Source organism: Myodes glareolus, chromosome 10 (assembly GCF_982192425.1).
Source record: "Myodes glareolus chromosome 10, mMyoGla1.1, whole genome shotgun sequence".
NCBI lineage: Eukaryota > Metazoa > Chordata > Mammalia > Rodentia > Cricetidae > Myodes > Myodes glareolus.
Genome location: NC_142035.1, coordinates 59060646 through 59086758, shown reverse-complemented (window position 1 = coordinate 59086758; position 26113 = coordinate 59060646). Strand labels below are relative to the sequence as shown.

Sequence of the window (26113 nt, the reverse complement as noted above, 5' to 3'; positions counted from 1 at the left end):
TCCCAGCACTGCGGATGCAGAGGCAGGAGGACTGCTGCAGAGCAAGACCAGCCAGAACCACACACACACACCTCTGGCCCTGCCCTGCTGCCTCCACCAATACCATCCAGAACAACAATTAAACCAGGAGGTAATTGCACGCACCTTTAATCCCAGCACTCAGGAGGCAGAGGTAGGCAATTCTCTATGAGTTCGAGGCCAGCTTGGCCTACAGAGTGAGTAACAGGACAGCCAGGGCTGTTAACACAGAGAAACCCTGTCTCTCTCTCTCTCTCTCTCTCTCTCTCTCTCTCTCTCTCTCTCTCTCTTTTAAATTCATTTTTATTTTAAGCACATTGGTATTTTGCCATTGGTGTTAGGTTCCCTGGAACCAGAATTAAAGACAGTTGTGAGCTGCCACATGGGTACTGGGAATTGAACTCAGGTCCTCTCGAAGAGCAACCAGTGCTCTTAACCACTGAGCCATCTCTCCAGCCCGAAACCCTGTCTCTCAAAGGAAAAAAAAAGTTCAAGAGGTAGGAAAGGAACGGGTACAAAGGCTATAGAAATAAAATAATGGATCCACGTGAACAGTCTACCAACTAACTACACCCCAGCCTGTTTGAGTATGAACCTCTCAAGGCCTAAAGTAACTCAGACTGGCCTTGAATTTACTGTGCAACCAGGGCTAACCTTGAGTTTTCAGACCCTCTTGCCTGCCTCCACCCCACATTGTTGGGAGCCACCACACCCAGCCTTTCCTGACAAATTTTAGCATCACTAAAGGTGACATAGTTGCACATAAGTTCCCTCTTGAAAGTACAAAACATCTAAGAATTCTTCTCCCCCAAAAAATCAATAGCTGGGCAGTGGTGACACATGCCTCTAATCCTAGTACTATGGAGGCAGAAGCAAGTGAATCTCTGTGAGTTCAAGACCATCCTGGTCTACAGAGCAAATTTCAGAACAGCCAGGGCTATACAGAGAAAACCCCTGCCTTGAAAAGCAAAACAAACAAACAAATCTCACCCCAACACCCACCTCATCTTTAACTGATCGAACATGTGAAGGGGCCAGACCTGCAGGTCCAAAGCTGCAGTATCTCTATGACATAAGGCAACAATAGTGTAGGACCCAGGGCAACTTGGTGCACACCTGCCAAGACAGATTCTATAGACCAACATGAAGGTAGGCCTGAGTCTACCCTAAGGCAATACCTGATTCCAGAAAGGACCACAAACTGAGACTACCCGTGCTCCACCCAGGAATGGACCATCCAAAGGAAATTCCTAACGTTCCAACTATTGTAAATAGGATCACTTGATGTTCCTTAGTCCAGCACACACCCATCCCCTTTCTGCCATCCCTAGAGAAATGTCAGTCAATCAGGGATCCTGAACCTTAAAAAAAATATTTCTCAGCTATTATTTAAAAATCCCACCCCACCTGTGCTCAGGGCTCTCTGATCGCGCCCATATGTTGGGCACAAGCAGAGTTCGAGTTTGCAAACTTGTGTAAGAATAAAGACTCTTTGCATTTACATATGGAACTCTGTCTCCTTGTTGGTTTTAGGGGGACTCCATGTATCTGAGTATGACAAATAGGATATCCAAGAGGAGTCACAGAGAGGGCTCAGTATGGCGGATGTAGCAGAAGTCAGAGGCCTTGAACCGGACCAATGACTCATGGCAATGAACACTTACCAGAAAAGATGTATCACCGAAGGGTATATACCGTGACTCACTGAGCCACACGATAGCTTCCTTGCTGAGATTTTTTGTTTATGTTTTTTGTTTGTTTGGTTTGATTTGGCTTTACTTTTAAATTTTGCTTTGTGGGGAAGTTGCAAGGACAGAGGACAGAAGTGAGGGGAAGAAGATGAGCAGGACCGGGATATGCGATGTAAAATTCACAAAGAATCAATAACAAGTTTAAGAAAATTGAAAAGCCGGGTGGTGATGGCACACGCCTTTAATCCCAGCACTCAGGGAGGCAGAGGCAAGTGAATCTCTGGAGTTCAAAGCCAGCCTGGTCTACAGACTGAGTTCCAGGATAGCCAGAAATACATAGAGAAATCCTGTCTTGAAAAACCAAAAATTGGAATATAATCAAGCATTAGGACCTAGCAAGTGCGAAATAATAACAATACAGGAATATAATATATGACGACCCAAGGATAAAATTAGCTGAATCTAGTTGTGGATAAAGGATTTAGGAATAAACCAGTGGCCAGCTTCTTATATTAACGCCAAGGCTGGTCTTCTTTGTTTATGTTAGTTACTTTTCTATTGCTGTGACAACATGCCATCACAAAAACAACTTACAAAATAAAGTGTTTAACCGGGTTTACAGTTCCAGGGAGTTAAACTCCATGGTCAGGGAGCAACGTCGTGGCAGCAGGAACAGCTGATAATCCATGTTGAAAAGCTGGGCACAATGGTGAACAGACTCCTCTCTCCTTGCCAGACAGGATTTCTTGGTGTAGCCTTGGCTGTCCTGGCTCACTCTGTAGACCAGGCTCACCTCAAATTCACAAAGATCCACCTGCCTCTGCCTCCTAAGTGCTAGGATTGAAGATGTGCAGCACCACCATTTAAACCTGTTACTGGGAAAGTAAAAACAAACACATCCCTTGCTAGTTAGCAAATTGATCTACTGAGTCACTTGCTCTGGACATGATACATGTCTTTAATCTCAGCACTCCAGAGGTAGGAGGAGGTGGATCTCAGAGTTTGAGGCTAGCCTATCATGTTCCAGGTGGGGGAGGATTACATACTGAGATGATGTCTCAAAAGGAGGTCGGGGAGGTGAATGGTACCCAAGGAATAACATCTGAGGTTGTCCTACACACACGTGTACACATGTGAACACCGGAACATGCACGCACACAAACCCCCAAATAAATAGAGTAAATAAACTAGACAAGAAAAATCTTTACCTACCAGGCTACAATTAAAGAGAATCCAGTGGGGGGCTGGAGAGATAACACAGAGGTTAAAAGCACAGACTGCTGTTCCTGAGGTCCTGAGTTCAACTTCCAGCACCCACATGGTGGCTCACAACCGTCTATAATGAGGTTTGGTGCCCTCTTCTGGCATGCAGACATACATGCAGGCAGAATGTTATATACATAATAAATAAATCTTAAAAAAAAGAGAGAGAAAAGAATCAAGTGGCCTGCAAGATGGCTCAGTGGGTAAATATGCTTGGTATTCAAGTCTGGAAACTTGAGTTTGATCCCCAGAACTCAAGTAAAAGTGGAAGAAAAAAAAACAAACAACCAATTCCACAAAGTTCTGCTCTGATGGCCACACAGGCTGTGGTACCACGAGCCCCCCCCCCCCATATTATACACATGGATATACTAATGTTTTTTAAAGGATTAATACAATCAAACACGCAATTCTTCCTCTCAAGTGCTCCCCTACACAATTAAAATTGTTTTCAAAACATTTATTTTCTTATTTCTTCTATGTCTAAGTGTTTGCCTGCATGTATGTGCACCACATGCATACTTGGTGCCCATGGAGGCAAGAAGAGGGTGTTGTATCTCCAGGGGTTATGTGCGACAGTATGGATGCTGGGACCTTGGCAAGAGAGTCAGCTCTCCTTTTCTTCCGCTTTGGACCCATCTGCCCTTTCAGAAAACCCTAACTGACCGTTTCTTCTTATTTCTAAATCTGTTTTGGGGAGAAACTTGATCGTTTGAGACTTCCCCTGTGATTCTAAGGAAAAGTATAGTCCTCTGGGGATACCTTTCTGCTTCATCTTCTGTGGGGCAAGGAGTGGCATGATCTCCTGTTTAGCATTTGGTCGGCATAGCAACCGTCTCCAGCACCCTTGGAATTCAGTTACGGGCATTAAACCCCAAAGCAAACAATGTTTGCCTATAAAGTGATAAAGACCATAGTCTGTGGTCTTCCTCAGTCCTTGAGTGGGACCTGCCAACACTCATGAGCCAGAGGTTAGGAAAGACTTGGTCACTGAGTCAGGGAGACTGTCATGCCTCACAGCTCACCTTGGTTCCTTTTCCCTGGGGAGAGAGAGGGAGGCCTCAACTCTAAAGAAGCTGAAGTAGCTGCTTCCTGGGACCCTGGAAATTAGCATCAAGGGCCCTGCTACTATGAGTGTTGCCTACACTATATGTATGTGTATCATGTGTGTGCCTGGAACCTGAGGAGGTCAGAAGAGAATGTCAAATCCGCTGTATCTGGAGTTATGGATGGTTGTGAGCCATCAAGTGGGGTCTGGGAATCAAACCAGGGGGGGTCTGCTGAAAGAGGAACATGTATGCCTAACCACTGAGCATTTTCCTACTCCCAGTTAAGGCGATGCTGTGATCTAACTTCAGCCTGTCCATAACGAGGCTGCCACTATCCCTTCCTCTCGCAGTTCTCCTTTACCCATGCGATAGCATGTTCCTCCCCGGAGACAGATAGAGCTGGCTTTGGTTCTGTCCTGAGGACAGGAACTCCAGGGGCAGCTGCTCTGTTAGGTCAAATACATTTCCTATTGATTTGATTAGTATCCCTCCCAGCAATGCATTTACAGAAAGAAGGGAACTTCTGCAGGCATGCATTTGCCCAGGCAGCCACCCTCCTCCAGTCACACACACACAGACACACACGGACACACTTTCTCCCCATCCACCCACAAAGCGTCAGTCACATTTAGAATTTGCACAAATGCACACCCTCCCTCATACATCACAATGCACACCCTCTCACCCACCTACACATCTCTTCCACAAAATTCACACCTGCTCACATACCCCTAGAAGCACATTCCTATGTTATGCGGGGTGGGAATGGGGGGCAGGCTGAGTGGGCTGTAAGAACTCAGGAACTAGCCAGCCTTGTATAGGAGATGAAAAAGCAGATCAGAATCCCACAGGTTTCTCCCTGCCACTTTGGCCCTGTAAGTAGAGATACTGAGCGGGGGGGAGGGTATGTTGAAGTGAAATTAGGGAGAAAACACAGAGCCAGGGCTCCCTGTCCTTCAGGGAAAATGTGCACCCTGGCAGGATTGTAATGTCTCAGGCTTGTAGCTAGGATGAAATTTTTTTCTGAGTGGAGAATAAAGCCCCATTCCAGGACTTGCCGAAGTAACCAGTTTGGCTGTTAACAGAGTTTAAACCCTTGGGCTAGAACTCTGCATCAGCTCAGGAATGAAGAGGAGGTAGAGCTGAGTTTGGCCTCTACATTAACACCCTCCTTCCAATGTCAGCTGAAATGAAGAGAGTCCCTCTTTTTGGGACTTGAAGTCCCATCTGGGAACAGATAGGGAAGACACAGAGAAGTAAGGGGGTAACAGTGATGAAGGTGTCAGCAGACCAGCCATTCTGGCTTCCACTCCAGCCTGCCACTCCAAATTCCAAAGCAATGAATTCTGGAAAAATAGCAGGTTTGTGTGGGTTTTAGTTTTCTTTTCTTTTTTCCTTCAGGAAAAGATTCTGGAGTCATCTCAGAGCTCCCAAGAAAATAGGGAGTTCATCAGAAGTCGGGCCCCTGTTATCTAACTGCTGACTTACCATCCTGGGCTGCCGCCTGGGGGCGCCCCCAGCTGGGTCTGAGGTTACCGCCAGCGCTGCTGTCATCATTAACATAATTAATAAACAAGCACTGATGGGGCCAAGTCGAGGAAGAGGGAGGCTCCTGCTGCTCGGAAGGAGAATCCCTGGAAAGATCCCGCAAGAGTGCCGCATGGGACGTCTCAGTGGTTAATTCCTGCTCCCCATCCCAGCACCCGAGCAAAGGGCCCTGTGGGTTGGCCTCCAGGGGGCAGGCAGAGGTGAGGGCTTGGCCGGTGTGCTTTGGAACCAGCTCTGCACTTACTGACAGGATGTCTGTAGGCAGGGCCACCTCCAGTGATTACTGGTGGTGGAGCAGGTGCTTATTCATTTCTTTCACGAGGATCTGCCTATTTTTCTACGGGGTGCCTACTGTGCGTAAGGTGGTCCACCAATATCAGCGGATGTTTCACTGGCTAGTATGAAGACAATGCCAGTGTTCACACTATGTCCTAGGAAGTGGAGGGTAGAAAGAGGAAGCTAGTAGGAAGAATGCCAGCCCCCTAAATACATGGCGTTTCGACTCTGGCCTGTGTAGGATAGCAGGGGAGATAGAGATCTGGCAATTACTGAAGAGATCTTGGAAAACTAGACGTCCAACAAATTGGAAAACACCTTGGGAAGGTGGGCAGGAGAAAATGGTTTTTCTGATAGGAGAATACTTGGCGATAAAAGGTAGGCTACAGAGGACAAATAAAGAGAAAATTGGGTGAAAAGCTCAACGAAAGAGGTACAGGGATGCTAGCAGATCTCGGGGGCGAGCTGTCACAGCCGTCTTAGGGGCACATGAGGGTTTCGGTGTCTAGTAGGTGCTTTATATTCTGGGAGGGCTGTGCTGGATTCTGAGGTCAGGATCTAGAACAGTGTTGGGGCGTGGCAGGGGCTTCTAGCGGGGTCCTGAGGATTCAGGGTGCCGCGCTGGAGACTGGAAAGTAATTGGGGGGAAAGGAGGGGCGTGGCCGGGTGCCTGTCCAGGGAGCCAGGCAGGTCCTCCGCAGCAGCAGTGGAGTGGCCGGGGCGCGGGGCTGGCTGCGCCGTCTGGAAGTGGGCGGGAGGTCGGGCGGCAGCGGCCGAGGTTAGCGCTCGGCTCTCAACACCGGGGCTGCGGGGGGGGGGGGGGGGGGGCGGCACGAGCTCCGCGGAGGGCGGGCCGGGAGGAGGCGGCGGCTCGCAGAAGAACATGAATCAGCGGCGGCGGCGGCGGCGGTGGCTGTGGAAGGAGCGCGGTGGCCCAGCCGCGGCCCCGGGGACTCCTCGCTGCTGACGGCGGTGGCCGCTGCTCGAGGCGGCCGCGGGTCCGGGACGCCCCGACCGAGCGCCGCCCCCCGCCCCTCCCGCGGGCCTCCCGCCCCTCCTCCGCCGCCCTCCTCTCGGCGCTCGCGGGCCGGGCCCGGCATGGTGCGGCGTCGCCGCCGATGGCGCTGAGGCGGAGCATGGGGCGGCCGGGGCTCCCGCCGCTGCTGCTGGCGGGGCTGGCCTCTCTGCTGCTCCCCGAGTCCGCGGCCGCAGGTAGGGGTGGCCCGGGAGGCGGCGGGAAGCGGGGGGCTGCCGAGCGGCACGGCTGAGAGGCGCAGCCCAGGGACGGCAGTGGGAGAGACCCGGGCCTGGGCCAGCCAGAGGTTAGGGTCGGTGGCCGGGGCTGAAAGGCCGAGGCTAGGACGCAGCGGGTGTTGGCTGCCAGACCTCCCGCTGCGGCCCCCGCCCCCAACTTTATCGCGCCCGGGGCTGGCTGGGTGCAAAAGAAGGGAGTGGGGGGTGTGGGCAGCCGGGGGTGCTAGGACTGTATTTTCCCGCCTCTATCTTTCTAGTTGTTTGCTCCCTTTTCCTCAGTCTTGAGGACCCTTCTGCTTTCCGCACACCCCCGAAGGTCCCAGTCTGAAACTACGGGATCTGGGTCTGAGCACCCAGGTCTGTGTAGGTGCCGGTTTCTAAAATACCTCTGGCCGTACTCTATCTAGTTCCTGTGGCCCTTGGCGCTCCCGGAAACCCGAATGTCGAAGAGCTTGGACTGGGTGAAGGTTACTGATCCTTGTGAGGATTAGCTTTCACATAGCCACTGAGGCATTTCCCCGAGGCAGGAGGGCAGCACCTCCGCAAGTTCCCACTGCACACATCTGGAAGCACTGTGTGTAGAAGGGGTGTGAGGCTATTTCTCCTTGTCCTGGGAGGGCGTAAGGAGTAGGGTAGAGACGAGGTCCAGGGTAGCAGACTTCCAGAAGGCATTTCTTAAAACTGAGTTCCTTGCTACATTAGTCTCTGAAGGAGAGGAAGAGAAAGAGAGTTGAAAGTAGATACAGATTTCGAGGTGCGTTTCTGATGCTCAGTGAGCCCAGGAATTTACCTAGGGTTACACAGTAAAGCGCTGGAAGAAACAGGTCTGGATTTCATTTATGCAGATGCTTCACCTGCCCATCTGTTTAAAAACATAAGAGGAGACCCTTGCCTGAGGAGGCTACGTGGGCCTCGTTGATGCCACACTGGCTTGGGGGGGGTGTCTTAGGCTCCTGCTTAGGGCCCCACCTCTCCCTTCTGCCTCCCATTTCCCTAGCTCCCGCCCCTGCACACATTCAGGTATTAATAGAGCAGGCGGCTGCCAGGAAGGCTGCCATGTGTTTGATCTGACGTGGTTTTGGAGCCATATGTTCCCCGCTTCAGGGGAGCACTCCCTTCTTCCTCCCTTCGTTTGGCAGGGTGGGGTGCAGGGGTACTGGCAGCAATTCAGGGGCTTGACTGACACCCTGGGCACAGAACTGGCAGCCTGTTGCACTGGTTGGGTAGAGCAGTCATTCCCAAGGCAGTGCCGGCTCCAGGAGGTGACGAGTCTCCACTGTCACTCCAGCTCAGTTTGCCTCCTGGTGATTGGGTAATAGGGAGCTGGGGGGAAGAGGTTCTTAATGCTAAAGAAACTGGGCAGTGACAAAAAACTAGAGGTCTTGTCGTGCCCTTTCTCCCAACCTGGGTTCAAACCACCTTCCTTCAAATAGAATCCTGTCTCTGCTTCCTTGGCCGTGGCCGAGAATGAGCCTTCTAGCTCAGACACTGCTTTCTAGAAGAGAATGGGAGATGTTCCCAGAGACACAGGCTAGCTCCATCAGACTGACACATTCTCTTTCCCATCCCTCAGGCCTGAAGCTCATGGGAGCCCCAGTGAAGATGACAGTGTCTCAGGGGCAGCCAGTAAAGATCAACTGTAGCGTGGAGGGGATGGAGGACCCTGACATACACTGGATGAAGGATGGGACTGTGGTCCAGAATGCAAGCCAGGTGTCCATCTCAATAAGCGACCAGTACTGGATTGGCTTACTCAGGTGCAGGACTGTGGTGTGGGATGACAGTCGGGGGACAGACAGCCTGTGCCCATTTCATAAGGGCCTGGGGACTGAGGCTGTGCTGATGTCTAGAGGTCTGTGGTTTTAAAATTTGGCAAACCGTGGAACCTTCTAGAGACTGGCCATGCTAAACCCATTAAGTTTGCTCAGGGTCTCACGTAGCACTGGGTGGTCTGGAGCTCATTCTCTAGACAAGTCTAGCCTCAAACTCACAGTCCACTTGCCTCAGCCTCTAGGGTGCTGGGATTAAAGGCTCTGCCTCCCTTGACTCTGAGAAGTAAGCCTGCCTGATCCCCTGTCTCCACAGTCTGAAGTCAGTGGAGCGGTCTGATGCCGGCCTGTACTGGTGCCAGGTGAAGGATGGGGGAGAAACCAAGATCTCTCAGTCAGTATGGCTCACTGTGGAAGGTGAGGAGGCTGTGTGGGCCATTTGGCTTGGAGCTAAGAACTATACCTCTCCAGAAGAGAACTCAGAACAAGCTTGACTGTCCTACTGTCTCCTGTGAGCCAGTGGTTCTCACCCTACCTAATGCTTCGTTCGACCCTTTAATAGAGTTCCCCATGTTGTGGTGACCCTCAACCGTAATGCTACTTCATAACTGTAATTTTGCTACGGCTATTAATCGTACTGTAAATGTTTCTGGAGATAGACAGTTGCCAAAGGGGTCGTGGAAACCACTGCTCTAGGCTCATCCAGACATCAGGGACCCCACCTGCTGGAGTCTGGATGTCTAAGAACCAAGGAGGCCGCTAGGACCCACAATCTCTGACGTCCAGTCTGTGTCAGCCTTCTGAGCAACAAACTGTCAAGCATTCATGAGAAGCTGGACCTCTTTCTGCCAAGAGGACCTAGGGGGAAGAGGAATGGTGGGGGAGGGGAAGGAGGCTCCACAGCTGCTGGAGCTCAGAGCTGTTCAGCCCTGGAAAACAAAGTGACTAAGAAAGTAACAAAGGGCCCTGAACAGGAGCCGGGGCCTGCCAGCAGAACTCCGCTGAAGCTCCCACCCACTCCCCCTCCCAGGGTGCTCCTCCCCCTACCTCCCCACCCCAGCCTCTCCAGTGTTCTGAGAAGGGCTGTCAGAGCAGGTCTGGGAAGGGACTGTGGGGGCTGTGGCAGCAGAAAAGGAAGATGGTGAAAACAAAGGCCCCTCCCCACTCTCAAGTCTGTTTGCTGCTGACCTCTTCCTGAGGGTCCTATGGTGCCGGCGGTACAGAGTACTTCAAATGGAAATGAACTTGTGATTTGAGCGGTAGGAAGCTAAGAGGTGGCAGGGCTAACACCCCCTCCTTTTTTTCTCCCTAGGTGTGCCATTCTTCACAGTGGAACCAAAAGATCTGGCAGTGCCACCCAATGCCCCTTTCCAACTGTCTTGTGAGGCTGTGGGTCCTCCGGAACCTGTAACCATTTACTGGTGGAGAGGACCCATTAAGGTTGGGGGACCTGCCCCCTCTCCCTCTGTTTTAAATGTGACAGGTGAGCAACCTCAGGAGGGGGCTTAGAGCAGAGAGAGAGGGAGCACTATAGAGTTGGGATCTGCTTAAATCCGAGTTTGTTGTTTGAGCGGCCAGAGCAAATCCCAATGTCAGGGTGCGTGAGCCATGCCATTGCTGAGCTCATTAGTCAGGTGTGCTGTGCTGGCGAGGTGGGCTGATTAGGTGTGATCCTGCTGTGTGTGCTTACAGAGGGTGCTGGGACCTTCTTGCCTCACCCACGGCAGTCTGGTCCTTGCACAGCTGGCCCTGAGAGAGGAATTGTATGAGATCAGGGGCACCCATCCTCCCCCCTCCCCAGGGAAGGAGCCAGAAACCAGCCCACGCAGAGCTAAGGAGGAGTGTCTGGCAAACTGGGAGAGGACTCGGGCTATAGAAAGGGAAATGGGGGAGGGTAAAGGGGAGAGAGAGGCCAGCATCAAAATACAGGACCTCCTCACCTGATGGTCCTTTCTACAAAATTCCCAATCTGTTCCTATCCCTATACAGTTATACCCCAAGCAGTCACACCTGCACCATCTCCCAGACCCTCAAGATCCTGGGCATATACATCACATTTTGTGAGACTTGCCAGTCTGCGAAACTAAGTGTACTTTTTCCAGTTGAGGCTTGAACTGTGCAAAATAGCTGAAGCCTGAGCATGAAAGGGAAGTCCCCGGGGATCTGAATTGTGATGGAGGGACGATAGGACCTGCTGGTGCCAGGGCAGGACCTGTTCAGAGAGGAGGCTGGGCTCGCAGCTTTCAGCTTCTCTCCAGATGTGCGGGGTAAGGACCCTCAGGCAGCCAGCCCTGTAATAGTAACAACTCAGTGGAACTCCTGAACTCCTACTGCATAGACCACACTGTGCTGGGCACCACAGGGAATGGAAGGGAAACAAAAGGATCGGCTACTTTCCCAGCCTCCCAAGAATTGAGGATGGTTGGTTAGGCATGATACATGCATGAGAAGCAAAGTCTCCCAAAGCTAAGAGTCTGCTAATGTGACAGTGGCAGGCAGAGAACAAACAAAAGGGCTCTGGTATGCACAATCAAGGAGTTGCCAGAGAAGGGAGGTGCCCTGTGCTGTTGGTGGAGATGAGATTGAGGTGGGAGGCACGGTTCTAACATTTCTCTGAGCTCTGTGTGCTGTGCACTTCAAATCAATTACCTGATTCTTAACAATTCTCCCATTCGACAGATGGGGAAACAGAACACCATCCAAGCCCATTCTACCATACCCCACTGTCCAACCCCTTCCTTGGGCTGGAGGGACTTCTAAGGTGTTCTGGGGGAGAGCCTACATTGGAGTCCCTTCTTCCCTAAACTCATCCAGTGGGGGTTGCTGCTGGGGACTAACTAAGGTTTTCTGGCCCCAGGAGTGACCCAGCGCACAGAGTTTTCTTGTGAAGCTCACAACATAAAAGGCTTAGCCACTTCCCGACCAGCCATTATTCGCCTTCAAGGTAGGGGGACACAGGCCGGGATGGGGGTCTGGGGGGGGCGGGGGGAGGACAGGGGCCGTCTCAGCCAGCTGTCTATCAGTAGAATTGAGTGGCTTGCCAGCTTGCATCAGCTCTGCTGGAATCTCCAGGTGAGGGGTGATTGGCGAGCTCCCATTCCTAGTGGGAGCACCTGAGACCCTGCCACAGCTGAGACAAGAATAGAATCCTGACGTCACAGCAGATTTCCCATCACGAAGCAGAGTCCCTGGGCGGGAGGGAAGGTTGGAGCCAGCAGGAGATGGTCAAGGCTTTTATTCAACCTTGTTTCTGTCTCTGGTATGGAGGGAAAGGGGGTGGGAGCAGCAGCCTAGCAGGGTACCCAAAGTGTTGGTGCAGAGGGGGAGGGGAGAGGGAAGAGAGAAGCTAGCTAGTGTGCAAAGGTGTTTCTGTGAAAGCAGGCAGTTATCTGCTTCCCCTTTTGTGGCCCCAGAACACCCCTCCCCCACCCTATTCTTTGGTCAGGGCCCTTTATCGGTAAAGGCAGCTTCTGCCCTCTGCCTAGGCACTCTCCCAGGTGTGAGTAACAGTGCTTTACCGGTAGCTGGTTTATGCTCCCCTATGCCTTGAACATGCTGAGTAGCCATCTTTAGGGGGTGCTCCATGCCCTAGGACGTATTCAAGGCTTGACTCCTATGCCTTCCTTCCTCCTCTCATATCTTACTGGACACTGACACTCAGTCCCTGTCCACAGCACCGCCTGCGGCTCCCTTCAACATCACAGTGACAACGATCTCCAGCCGCAACGCTAGCGTGGCCTGGGTGCCGGGTGCTGATGGGTTAGCTCTGCTCCATTCCTGTACCGTGCAGGTAGGCTCTCACTGATTACTCATTCTGGCTGCAGGGTGTGACAGCTGTCACACTTAACGAGGCCTGCCTGAGACTCTGGGCCTGAAGCACATGCTGCATCTCGGCAGAAGGAGCCCAGGCTATTCTCTTCTGTCCCTGACTTTAGTAACAGAGGGGCTCAAAGCCTATGCCTTCTTTATATTAGAAAGCAGGTCTAGAGCAGATGGGGGCACCTGTCTTGAAACTAGCTCTGTAGACCAGGCTGGCCCCAAACTCACAGAGATCTGCTTCTGCCTCCCGTGTGCTGGAATTAAAGGAATTGAAGGCATGGGCCACCAACCAGCTGGCTGGAAGATTATTCTTTCTTTCAATTTATTCCTCCCGTTCACAGCTGGGGATCAAAGCTGGCCTCTCACATACTAGGCAAACCCTATACCATCAAGCTCAAAGAGTTTTTCTTGTAACATATCTGATATTCTTCCCTATCATATCCGGCCACTGCCCCTAAAGAGAACAAGAGGGCCAGGAGGGGTCCTGAACTCTGGTGAATAGAAAAGGTAGGGAGGATTGATAGCACAGCTAAAGGCCAGTGCAGGCCTGCTTGCTTTTATATCTATTCAAAGGGGATTTAATGAGAACCTTATCTATCTGTCTGTCTATCCGTCCTGTACTGGGGACAAACCCAGGGCTTTGCACATGCTAAGCAAACACTCTATGTATTCCCAGTCCTTTTGTAAGAACCTTTGAAACTTCTAATTAAGTCCCCAAGGCAGGATGGGCCCTCCCCTGGCTTCACCCTGGCCATAGCCCTTTGTCCCTGGGCAGAGTCTGCAGGGCAAAGGGGACAGGCTTATCTGGGTCATCCTTACTGCCACGTAACACTCTTATACATTCAGAATGTCTTGCCCTGGCTGCCCTGGCTCCTGGCCCATCCTCCCAAAGGTAGACCTTTCTGTGACGTGGGTACTTTTCTGTCTAATGGCAGCCACAGCGGGTAGATGGGTGGGAGCAGTCAGCAATGTCCATTGCCATGCATTGGAAGGCCCTCTTGGTGTAGATTCATTTCGGGGGCCCAGCTCTTCCTGGGCTACCACACTCAAGGATTTGGAGAATTACAAATGGAAACCCAACCTTCCGGGTGGTTTTGAGCCGGGATGGAGTTGCACACCTATAATCCTAGCACTTGGGAGGTAGAGTCAGCAGTTCAAAGCCAGCCTGGGTTATGTAAGACCTTGCCCTTGCTCCCCACCCCAAAAGGTGGTGGGGCGTTGGGGAGTACCTGGAGATGTAACTCAGTTGATAGAGTGCTTGCCTAGCATGTAGGAAGCCCTGGGTTCTATCCCCAGCACCACCTAAAATAAATCAGGCATGGTGTCAGACACTCCTAATCCAGCACTCAAGAGCTCAAGGATAGTCTCTTTTTATTTTTTATCTTTTTTGTTTTGTTTTGTTTTCAAGACGGTTTTTATCTGTGTAGCCCTGGCTGTCCTGAAACTTGTTTTGTAGACCAGAATCTGCCTGCCTCCGCCTCCTGAGTGCTGGGATCACAGACATGCGTCACCACCACCCGACTCAAGGATATTCTTGGCTATAGAATGAATTTAGGCCTAACTTCAGCAAAGTGAGCCTTCTTAGAGAAAGGGAAGGCAAGAATATGGCAATGAAAAGAGGCTGGGCTAGCGCTATAGTGCAGTCAAGTGGCACTCACGTAGTGTAGCATACTTAAGGCCCGGCACCGCACTTCCAAATAAATAAGTAAAGAGATTTATTGGGTCATTTTTTTTAATGTTTAGTACTTAATCACGTTGTATATGAGTGTGTGTGTGTGTGTGTGTGTGTGTGAAGGAATGCCAGGGATTGAACTCAGGGCATTTGAGTATTTATTGACTATTCTGCTACTGAGATGCACCCCTAGCACATACATAGGCCTTCAGGCCTTCTTTGGACTCTTGTCCTGGGCCTCCAAAATGTAAAGCAGGAAGCCGGTCCAAAGAGCCCTTGCTCCCCATTTTCCTTTCCTTGAAAAGCTCTGAGCTTTGGGTGGTAAATAAATAGAGATGGCGGATATCTGAAACAGCCGAGCACTAAGTACAAGTTGGCCAGTGGAGGTTTTTGGAGTTGCCGAGATATCAAGAAAGTGACATTAGCCTGGCATAGTGGTGCCTGCTTTTAATCCCAGCACTTGGGGAAGGTGAGGCAGGCAGGTCTCTGAGTTCAAGGCCATCCTGGTCTACAGAGTAAGTTCCAAATCAACCAGAGTCACACAGAGAGAAACCCTGTCTCAAAGACAACAGCAAAAGGGGACACTTGTTCTGCCTCCCCCACTCCGCCTTGCTGGGTATTGGACTCAGGGCCTCACCCGTGAGCGGTCAACCGCCGGGATTGCACGCAGTCTCAGAATAACTAGGACTTCTCAAGGAACAGCGGGTCATTCCAAGCAAGAGGATCAGCATCTGTGAAATAGAGGTTGAACCTGGTTTGGTCTTGTGGAGGCAAGCTGGGGCAGGTGTTTGCTGACAGGCTTAGAGGAAACATTTGTTCAGGCTCCCGTGCCATATCTAACCAGTCTTCCGTCTCACAGACCTTACCTGATATCATCAATTTTGTGCTTTTTTGCTTTTGTTTCTGTTTTTCCTGAAGGTGGCACAGGCCCCAGGAGACTGGGAGGTCCTGGCTGTCGTGGTCCCAGTGCCACCCTTTACCTGCCTGCTTCGGGACTTGGCCCCTGCCACCAACTACAGCCTTAGGGTGCGCTGTGCCAACGCCTTGGGGCCTTCCCCCTATGCTGACTGGGTGCCCTTTCAGACAAAGGGCCTAGGTAAGAAACTCAGCAAGAGGGGGTAAGACTGGAGAGGGAAGGCGTCATTCAGTCAGCACTTATTGAGCACCTACTGCATGCTATTACATACCGTTTGTACCTAGTTCTTATGGGAGGAACAGATAGAAAAGCAAACTGGAAACCACGGGACAGTATGGTAAGAGTACTCCAGGGAGTCAAACAGAATCCTCTACAGAGGGCTAGAGTTCAGCTCTGTGATGGATCCTTTGGCCTAGCATTCAGGAGGCCCTAGTTACAATCCCCTGTACCTCTTAAAAAAAAGAAAAAACAAAAAAATCCCGCTGGGATGGCCGGCCTTCTGACATTGTGACACAAGGTCATCTATAGAGTCCAGACTGGAGAACCACAGAATTGAGTTTAAAAGAAAGAATACTCATGTTTTAAGTGTGTCTATGATTCTGTTTATTTATAAGGCCCCTGAGCTCTGGGGTTGGAAAGGCATGGGCAACAGAGGTGTGAGTGAGGTTTGCAGGATAAGAAGGAGCCGTGTAGACATTTTGTGGGAAAGTGCAGCAAAGTAGAGATGCACAGCCAGTCAAAGAACACTCTGCCTGGGAATTTGCTTGTTGTTCTCTAGCTGTTAAAAGAGGCTGGGTGGGGGAAGGGCCAAGCAGTACCAGGGTGCCGAAGAGCAGCACTGTAGAGATGTGGGGGCTGGGCCGCTTCTGTCCTGCCAGGCTGCCCTCTCCCCAGCACAGGGGATGTTAGCAGTTGCAGCTGGGAGGCAAGCCCTTTCCTCACGCTCTGCTTTCTGAGCTGTTTAACTCTTGGTGTGTGTGTGGGATAATGATGGTGGGAAAAGTAGGGATGCTAACAACTTACATTCTTTGGGTGTAGCACCAGCCAGAGCTCCCCAGAATCTCCATGCCATTCGTACCGACTCTGGCCTTATCGTGGAATGGGAAGAAGTGATCCCTGAGGACCCTGGAGAAGGCCCCCTGGGACCTTATAAACTGTCCTGGATCCAAGAAAATGGAACTCAGGTAAGGGAGACAGCACTTTCTGCTTGCTTGCTTTGCTGTGCTGGAGGGTCTGGGCCTCCTACAGCCCCAGGGAATACCCTCCACCCCCTGGCAAGGCCAGCTCCCTGTCTCTTGGTTTGTATCTGGGGCTGGGATAGCCCTGTGGCCACTTTGTATGCAAAGCAGGAAGCCTATTCCTGCCACTACAAAAGGGGGTGGAGGTCTGGGGCACAGATAAAGCTTTGTCTCCAGCTCCGGCTGTGGTGATTCTCAGGAGGTTGTGTGCTACAGCCCTCATCACTCACTGTACCCCAAAGGTTCCCCGATTCCTAGCTGAACTTCTTTTCTGCCCTCCAGTCCCAGCTGGAGGCTTCCCCAGGCTCAGTGTGGGGGTGGGGCTTTTCCTGTCTACAGGATGATGAGCTGATGGTGGAAGGGACCAGGGCCAATCTGACCGGCTGGGATCCCCAGAAGGACCTGATTTTGCGCGTGTGTGTCTCCAATGCAGTTGGCTATGGACCCTGGAGTCAGCCACTGGTTGTGTCTGCTCATGACCATGCAGGTAAGGCTTGGGAAGGCGGGGTGGAGAGGTAGGGAGTCAAGGCTTTCAAGGATAACGGACTGATGAGAGGAGGCAGGCGACACCTCTCTTTCCAGTGCAACTTCCCAAGTTAATGAGTCCAGCAGTTGAGCCCGGGTTTGGTGTTTCTAGCTTGGTTTTCCTGCCTTTGCTTTGGTCACACTGCAGGTCACAGCAGCCAGGGCCTGTCAGAGCTCAGGTAGAAACTCTTGGGCCTTTCTCTAGGGTCTCTTTCACTTGTTTCTCTTCTCAACTTGGGAAGTCAAGACGACTTTAGTTAAGGCTAGGTGAGGCGGCCATCCTGGGGAAGTTCTCAAAGGACATTGTGGTGTCGGCCTGGCTCATGCCGTTGCCTTTCCCTCCCACAGGAAGGCAGGGCCCTCCCCACAGTCGCACATCCTGGGTGCCTGTGGTCCTCGGGGTGCTTACCGCCCTGATCACTGCTGCTGCCTTGGCCCTCATCCTGCTTCGAAAGAGGCGAAAGGAAACACGGTTCGGGTAAGGAAGTGGGACTGTGGAAAGTGAAGTGTCAGTGGTAACACAGGCCTTGGGATTTATTTACCTGAAGTCCTGGGTTCCTCTTTAGGCAAGCCTTTGACAGTGTCATGGCCGGAGGGGAGCCAGCTGTACACTTCCGGGCAGCTCGGTCTTTCAATCGAGAAAGGCCTGAACGCATTGAGGCCACACGTGAGTGATGGAGGATCATGGAAGGGAGAAGACAGGCTGTCTTATGGCCCTCCCTTTTAGCTCATTAATCCAGCTAAAGTAGCTGAAGCTCAACAAATCCCAGAGTAATGAAAACGACACTGAAGGGCCTGGTAGAGCTTATCACTACAACGTGGGAGATCCGGCTCAGTACTGGGGACAGGGAGCTGGGTGGCGCTAGCAGGCCGGAGTGTGTATTTGACTACCGTCCTGCCCCTTTCTCACCTCTTCCCTGCAGTGGACAGTCTGGGCATCAGCGATGAACTGAAGGACAAGCTGGAGGATGTCCTCATCCCAGAGCAGCAGTTTACCCTCGGCCGGATGCTGGGCAAAGGTGTGGGGGCTCTGCAGGGACTGGCATGAGTTTGCCCTCTCTGAATATGTTGTTCCTGGCACTTCCAGGGTGTAAATTTGGGTCAGCTCCTATAAACAAGACATACCTATGGATGCCTGATTTGGGAGTATTACAAGGAATGGTGGCTGGAGGCAAGGAAGACAGGGAGCCATTCCTTTAAGAGCTTTAGGGGATGGTTTTGTGACCCCCATGGGGAGTCATCTGAGAGGGAAGGGAGTAGGGAGCCTGAGGTGCCTCCCTCTCCATTGGTTTCGTGCCTAGGAGAGTTTGGGTCAGTGCGGGAAGCCCAGCTGAAACAGGAAGACGGCTCCTTCGTGAAAGTGGCTGTGAAGATGCTGAAAGGTGAGTTCGACAATGGGGAGGAGGGGTAGTAGAGGGAGTAACAGGTCCTAGAGCAGGCTACACTTTGGCCTGAGAGTTCCCAGGAAGCTAGTTGGCACCAGCAAGGATGCTGACCATACCACATGACTAATTCAAAAGCGTAAGCCCACACAAGGGTTCGTGCCCTGGCTTCGCTCTGTGCCGTCAGCGATGACAGCCCTCTCCGTTCACTGACTGATTACTGTGCATTGCGGAGCTCATGGGCTGTCAAAACCAAAGGGATGGCCAGCAATCTGCACTGGAGAGGCAGAGGCAGGGGATTGTTAGAAGTTTGAGGCCAGCCTGGGCTACATAATGAGTCCCAAACCAGCCTGAACTATGAAGCAAGACCTACAAGCCTAAAAATGTCCATGGTGATTCAGTGCTGGTGAGGAGTACGGCAGAGGATCACAGGTGTGAATCCAGCCTGGACTGTCTCACACAGACAAATGTGAAGATGCATAGGAAAACATTAGCAGGCAGAGAAAATGTTGGAAAGCACCATTCCCCTGTCCCTTGTGAAGCCCAGGGCTTATGAAGGACTGGCCTTAGGAGTCTTGGGAGGATATGGAGTGAATCTTGTTTCCATTCCTTCCCCTTGCTTTCTCCCAGCTGACATCATCGCCTCAAGCGACATAGAAGAGTTCCTCAGAGAAGCAGCTTGCATGAAGGAGTTTGACCATCCACACGTGGCCAAGCTTGTTGGTGAGCCCAAATGGAGGAAGCAGATATAGAATAGGGCTAAAAATATGCTCCACCAATGTGAGAGGGCGGCCTGGAGGAGAGGAGTTTGGATACTCAGTGAGCAAGCAGGTAGTGAGTGAGTGAGGTCCTGTAGAAATCTGGCTGTGAGGAGCCTAGCTCAGAACTGCTCCTGTGGGTGGAGAGGATCAGGGAATGGACCAGGCGCAAGGACCAGCAGGAGAGCCCTTCGTGGGTGCCTAGGCAGGAGCAAAAGTGCCGTGGTAGAAGAGATAGCAGCACAAGGGCTTAAAATAGAGCCAGCAGGTAGGGGCTGAGGCAGATACCTAGCTGCCCTTCTGTGCCCAGTTGTTGACTCTCCCTTGTCTCCCAGGGGTGAGCCTCCGGAGCAGGGCTAAAGGTCGCCTTCCCATTCCCATGGTCATCCTGCCCTTCATGAAACACGGAGACTTGCATGCGTTTCTTCTCGCCTCCCGAATTGGGGAGAACCCTTTTGTGAGTGCCTCAGGTGGGGGTGGCCACAAGGAAACGGGTGGGAGAATGATGCCTGGAAAAGGGACAGAGAGCCTGGGGGAGAAGGGCAGGACTCAGGGAGCAGGACTCAGGGAGCTGTCAGGAGAGAGAGGGGCCAGAGCCCGATTGTATTTAAATGGCTTCCTTTTCCCTGTTGAAGCCTTGCTGGGACTTTTAGGTCAGGCAAAGACCTTTTTGGGAAGAAGATATTTGTTTCTCTACCTCTTTCTCAACCTTGCCAAAGCTTCCTTGGGAGGCCCTTGATCCCCTATCTCTTTTAAGTCATTCTTTAAGACAGTTTTTAAACTTTCTGGCCAGGGAGCTTTGATCACTGTGCCCCGAGGAGTGGGTAGGTCCAACCTGAGCTTGCCCTGTCTTCCTACCAGAACCTGCCCCTCCAGACTCTGGTCCGGTTTATGGTGGACATTGCCTGTGGCATGGAGTACCTGAGCTCCCGGAACTTCATCCACCGAGACCTGGCAGCTCGGAATTGCATGTAGGAATTGTGGTGGCCTGGTGGGTGAGAGATAGTTAGTACCTCCTGGCATTCGCTGATGTCACCCCCTGCCTTGGATGGAACCTTCTATGCATGGGGATAGCCTGGCCTTAGTAAGGCTGTGGACACGGGAAAGGCTGACTGTCTTTCAACACTCCTCTCAGGCTGGCTGAAGACATGACAGTGTGTGTGGCTGACTTTGGACTCTCCCGGAAAATCTACAGTGGGGACTATTATCGTCAGGGCTGTGCCTCCAAATTGCCTGTCAAGTGGTTGGCCCTGGAGAGCTTGGCTGACAACTTGTATACCGTACAGAGCGATGTGGTGAGCAGAGAGGCCCAGCGGGGCTCGGTAATGTGAATAGGATGGATTAGTGTGGGTGGATCTGCAGGACCCAAAACAGGACAGCAAAGCTCTGCTCTCTGAGCTTTGATTACCTGAGTTAAGAGACCCCACAATCTGAAGATCTGGCTCTGCTTAGCTCAGGAAACCTGGTAACATTCTCCCCCAACTCTGATTCTGTACCAGTGGGCCTTCGGGGTGACCATGTGGGAGATCATGACTCGTGGGCAGACGCCATACGCTGGCATCGAAAATGCTGAGATTTACAACTACCTCATCGGCGGAAACCGCCTGAAACAGCCTCCGGAGTGTATGGAGGAAGTGTGAGTATCCTGGGTAGGGGGTTATGGAAGGAGCCTTGGTTCATGGCCGTTGCTATAGCTGCTATCCAGGATGAGCTCAGAACCTCCACTGGACTTTCTTAGCCCTTCTTTTGGGTCTCGGAATATGACCTATTCTATATTTGCCGCCAAGCTGCCTGTTTTCTTTTCTCTCTCTTTCTCATCACCCCCCTTTTGTTCCTGGGAAGGGGGTGTTGGGATGGTTTCCTTAAGTAGCTGAGGTTGGCCTCAGACTCTGTCTCAATCCCCAGAATGCTGGAATCACAGCTGAAAACGTGAACCACCCTGCCTGACTCCTACTCCATAGTTCTTGCTCCAGGCGTTTGCTATCACTGTTGTTTGCAGTTTCTAGAGAGCATCAGGAGCCATGAAAGGCACAGAACAGAGTGGAGCAGCTGTGCGGGTTTCCTGGTCACTTCTTAGGACCCCAGCTAGTTGGGAATCCTGGCTTTAGCCCTGGGCCCATTCACACAGGGCTGTCCAGGGCCCCAGGAAAAACAAGCAGGTCCTGACTGACTATCTTTCCTTAGCCAGATCAAGGTGGGGCCTGGACTTCTTTCTTGGTCTTGGCCTCCCCTTGGAGGAAGGAGAGGACCTGAGATCCTGGGAAGAAGGAAACTGACTCCTTTCTTTGCTGCAGGCCCAAACTACTGTGGAGCAGGGCGGGACTCCCACAATAGTGTAAACAAGCCCTTGTGACAGGATGACATAATTGTCACTGACCTTAGCTGGGCCCATTAGGTATTCTACCAGGCAGTCTTTCTCTAACCCTATAAGGAAAAGGCTTATTATCTCCATTTTGTGGATGAGGAAATAGGATTAAAGAGACTAAGTAACACGGCCAAGGTCACATGCTATTATGTGATTAATTTGGTACTTGAACCTAGATCCTTGTGGTTTTAGAGTTCATGCTCTCAACCATGAAATCAACTGTGTTTGGTCTGTTCTAGAATTACTCTCTGATTCCAGTTCAGAGTGGTCTAGAAGCATGAATTCATGTTCCTCTGTCCCATGTAGCTTTGGGACAAAGTTAGACCTCCAGAGTACGGCCATGAATGGGTGGAGGAGAGTGAGCTTGAATGGTGGTATTCTCTTCTTGAGCAGTGGATTCGTGGTACCTGGAGCCTGGCACCAAAAGAAAAAATTTTAAATCATTATTACCAGACCTGGTGGCACACACCCTTAATCCCAGTGCTCAGGAGGCAGAGGCAGATAGATCTCTGTAAATTCAAGGCCAGCCTGGTCTACAAATCGAGTTCCAAGACAGCTAGGGAACACAGAGAAACCATATCTGGGATAAAAACAAAACACTTATTTACTTATTTTGGTGTTGGGAATTGAGCTCAGGGACTGTATATGATAGGCAAGTGCTCTACCACTGAGTTACATATACCCCAACCCCTCACTCGAACTTTAGATAGAATTCTGAGTGCAGGCACCAGCCCTGCCCACCTATTCATTAAGCAGAGCTCAGGCTTTGTTGAGATTGAAAGCTCAGGTCGCCTTGTGGCTGCAGCCAGCCTCAGTCCTCTTCTAGAGCTGCAGCTGAGCTCTGGGAAGCAGGAGAGACAGACCCTGGCTCAGCTTTCTCCCAGACTGGAGCTGCTGTTGTCAATGAAGGGTGGGCGGACACTGGCCTCCCACCAGGCAGCCTTGGAGGAAAGGTGCCAGTTGGCTTCCAGCACAGCCTTGAGAATATGTCCCAGTCTGGCCATATACCCACAGTTCTGGACTATTCCCACAGCCTGCCTGGGTCTGGCATGATTCTGCCTTTGGGGCCTTGTTTAGGAGGTCTTTTTTTTTGTGAGACAGTTAACTTGGGGCTTTTGCCATGGACAAGAGTCAGGCACTGCTGATTGCATTTTGTCTCAGACCTTTCCCATGAGGGAAGGAGTGTGTGTGTGTGTGTGTGTGTGTGTGTGTGTGTGTCCTTAGAAACAGTGGAAACTATAAGAAAATCTGTAAGACTCGTGAAGTGTTGGGTGGGGTATTCCTGGCACAGGGAGAGGGCTGGAAGCTTTTCTGAAAATGTGAGCGTATGTGGCGTGGGTTCTGCCTCGTTTGAAGTTGGGACAAAAGGGGAGTGTAGCAGTCTACCGCCTGAAAAGACCCCTGGGTCCGGGGTCTGGGGTGTGGTAGCTCAGCAGAGTACTTGCTTAGTACGCACGAGGCCGAGATTCTCCATCACCACAGAACACAAACAAAGGAGACAATCCTGACTCTGGGGTTCTGTGTAAGACAGAAGCACTTTTATTTTAGTCTCCTTCCTGAGACAGCGCAGAAGCTGGGGCACTGGCCTCTGTGACTTCAAGTCATAGCTTAGTGACTTTGGGGAATTTGTTTGAGACAGAATCTCACTCATCCTAAACCAGACTCAAACCTACTGTGTAGCTCAAGGGTAATTTGAACTTCCGATCCTCTTGCCTCCACCTCCCAAGTGCTGGAATTACAGGAGTGTAGCAGTTAGGAGGTACTGGAGGTTAAACCCAGGCCTTTGTACTTACCGGGCGGGCGAGTGTCCTACCCACTGAGCTAATTTCCTAACCCTGTGTTTTGTTTTTTGAAACAGGGCTTTGCTCTGCAGCTTTGGCTGGCCTCATCATATTCACTATGTATCTTAAGCCCACCTCAAACTGGTAGTGATCCTCCTGCCTCTACCTTCTGAGTGCTGGGATTACAGGTGTGCTTTACCATTCCTACTTGCTACCTGCATGACTTTATTAAGGTTTTTTTAGTTTCTGTTTTTTTGAGACATGGTTAATTGTATAACAGTTCTGGCTGGGATTCAATTTGTAGACCAGGCTAGCCTCAAACTCACAGAGATCCACCTGCCTCTGCCCCCTAGGTGCTGGGATTAAAGGTGTGCTCCATCACTGCCAGGCTTAAGAATTTTTTAAAAGATTTAGTTTTATTATTTTTTTAATTGAGTATGTGGTGTGAGTACTGGGAACCCATATTGGCCAGAGATGTCAAAGGCCCCTAGAGCTGGAGTCACAAGTGCTTATAAGCTGCCTGATATGGGCACTGAGAACTGAATTTGGGTCCTCAGCAAAAGCAGTACTCACTCTTAACGACTGAGCCATCTCTCCAGCCTATAATCAAGGTTCTTAATTTCTCCACGCTTCAATTTCTGTATTTTCAAAATAGAAACTGTTAAATGTTCAGCTGGCAAGATGGCTCAGCAGGTAAAGGTGGTGTTGCCAAAGGCTGAACAACTTGAATTTAATCGTAGGAACCACGTGCTGGAAGGAGAAAGCCAATCTCTAAAACTTGTCTTTTAACATGTGTGCTGTGGTGCATGTGTATGAGTTCATGAGTATGTGCACATTTATGTACACACACACACTAAATCCATGTGATCTTAATGCATAGTAAACCCACACTAGTGTTAAAGAATTGTTTCCCCCAGCTCAGTGTCACGTGACTAAGAGGGCCTCTGCTTTGTGGCCACGCCTCTCCTCACTCTTCTCTCTACCTCAGGTATGATCTCATGTACCAGTGTTGGAGCGCCGACCCAAAGCAGCGCCCAAGCTTCACATGCCTGCGGATGGAACTGGAGAACATTCTGGGCCACCTGTCCGTGTTGTCCACCAGCCAGGACCCCTTGTACATTAACATTGAGAGAGCTGAGCAGCCAACTGAGAGAAGCAGCCCTGAGCTGCCCTGTGGAGAGCAGTCTGGCAGCGAGGCAGGGGATGGCAGTGGCGTGGGGGCAGTAGGTGGCATCCCCAATGACTGTCGATACATCTTCAGCCCTGGAGGGCTGGCTGAGTCACCTGGGCAGTCTGAGCAGCAGCCAGAAAGCCCCCTCAACGAGACCCAGAGGCTGCTGCTGCTGCAGCAAGGGCTACTGCCCCACAGTAGCTGTTAGCCCGCAGGCAGAGGCCAGCTGGGGCCATCCATCTGGCTCTGCTGGCCACTGTGCTGGCTGACTAAGCCCAGCCTGATCACAGCCCAGGCAGCAAGGTGTGGAGGCTCCTGTGGTAGCCCTCCCAAGCTGTGCTGGCACCTGGACTGACCAAATTGCCCAATCCCGGTTCTTCCTGCAGCCACTCTGACCAGCCTGGCATCAGTTCAGGCCTTGGCTTAGAGGAGGTGAGCTAGAGCTGGTTGCCTGAATGCAGGCAGCTGGCAGGAGGTGGGGGGTGGTGGCTATGTTTCCATGGGTACCATGGGTGTGGATGGCAATAGGGGAGGGTAGCAACAGCCCTGTGGGCCCCTACCCTCCTGCCTGAGCTGCTACTACTCCGAGTGCACGCTTGGAGCTGCCTGCATCCTGGAGGCACATCGGTGCCCACCACACTTAGGCTTAAATGCCAGGTTTGCCCCTCCAAATCACAAAGAGATATTCTTGTATTCACTTTTAGGTGGCAGGAAGGGATTGGCACACTCGGGTCTCAAAGCCCTGTGGCAGGAGATGGTGGGATATTCTCAGGTCTGAATCCTCATCACCTTCCTGATTCCCCACCCTGCCAAGGCCAGGGACTGACTGGGTGCCTCCGAGGCATGCAGGAGGACAAAAGGCTATAGAGATCTGTCTTTTAAAGGCAGGACTTTCTGAGTCTGTCTGATGGAAGGGTGCTGGGGGCACTGAGGGACTTGCCCAGAAGTGAGTGAAGCAGTTCAAGACCCTTCCAAGCTTCCCACGGTCTGTCTGAGCATGCTACCAAGTCCCCAAATACCCCCAAAACTAACAGAGGCAGTTTTGTCTAAGCCCAACCCTTCCACATGGTGACACTTAGGCCCACCCTTCTCTCTAAGTGGACGTCCTCTTTGTCTCAAGTCTCCAGAGAGAAAACAAGCCTGGTAGCTCATGTGGGTGAGAGGTTCTTGGAGCCAGGGCTGGGGTCTAGGCTCCAGGAACCTCCTGGAGTGCATGGGGTAGGCCCTTGCTGTTAGGGACATCTCTAAGCTATTAAGTTGCTGTTTCAAAACAAATAAAATTGAAAACTAAAGAATCAAAGCTTTATTTATTTTTAAAATTATTACTGATACTTTTTTTTTGTTTTGTTTTGGGTTTTTGTTGAGACAGGGTCTTACTAGGTATCCCTAGCTGGCCTGGAACTCAGAGACAGACCTGAGTCCCGAGTGCCAGGATTAAATTCCTGTGCTATCGTGCCCAACCCAAGGCTTTGTCTTTTGTTTTGTTGTTTGGTTTTGATTTTTTGAGACAGGGTTTCTCTGTAGCTTTGGAACCTGTCCTGGAACTAGCTCTCGTAGACCAGACTGGCCTCGAACTCACAGAGATCCGCCTGCTTCTGCCTCCCAAGTGCTGGGATTA

The 26113-nt window shown here is 51.4% G+C and overlaps 1 protein-coding gene across 1 annotated transcript; it reads left to right on the top strand.

Annotated features, from left to right (window-relative positions):
• Nucleotides 1–6741: 6741 nt before the first annotated feature.
• Nucleotides 6742–25795, top strand: Tyro3 (TYRO3 protein tyrosine kinase). Its single transcript, XM_048459831.3, has 19 exons — nucleotides 6742–7057; nucleotides 8673–8856; nucleotides 9185–9285; nucleotides 10181–10351; nucleotides 11726–11812; nucleotides 12543–12658; nucleotides 15278–15455; nucleotides 16314–16459; nucleotides 16853–17000; nucleotides 17387–17516; nucleotides 17605–17705; nucleotides 17962–18057; nucleotides 18340–18420; nucleotides 19051–19143; nucleotides 19514–19635; nucleotides 20040–20149; nucleotides 20314–20473; nucleotides 20678–20814; nucleotides 24313–25795. The coding sequence occupies exons 1-19, from the start codon at nucleotides 6964–6966 to the stop codon at nucleotides 24701–24703; spliced, it is 2646 nt and encodes an 881-aa protein (XP_048315788.2). The 5' UTR covers nucleotides 6742–6963; the 3' UTR covers nucleotides 24704–25795.
• The last annotated feature ends 318 nt before the right edge of the window (nucleotides 25796–26113 follow it).

Coding starts and splice junctions, on each gene's coding strand:
- Tyro3 (XM_048459831.3), top strand. CDS start 6,964: ATGGCGCTGAGGCGGAGCATGGGGCGGCCGGGGCTCCCGCCGCTGCTG. Junction 16,460..16,852: donor TCCAAGAAAATGGAACTCAG/GTAAGGGAGACA, acceptor TCCTGTCTACAG/GATGATGAGCTGATGGTGGA. Junction 18,421..19,050: donor GGCTGTGAAGATGCTGAAAG/GTGAGTTCGACA, acceptor GCTTTCTCCCAG/CTGACATCATCGCCTCAAGC.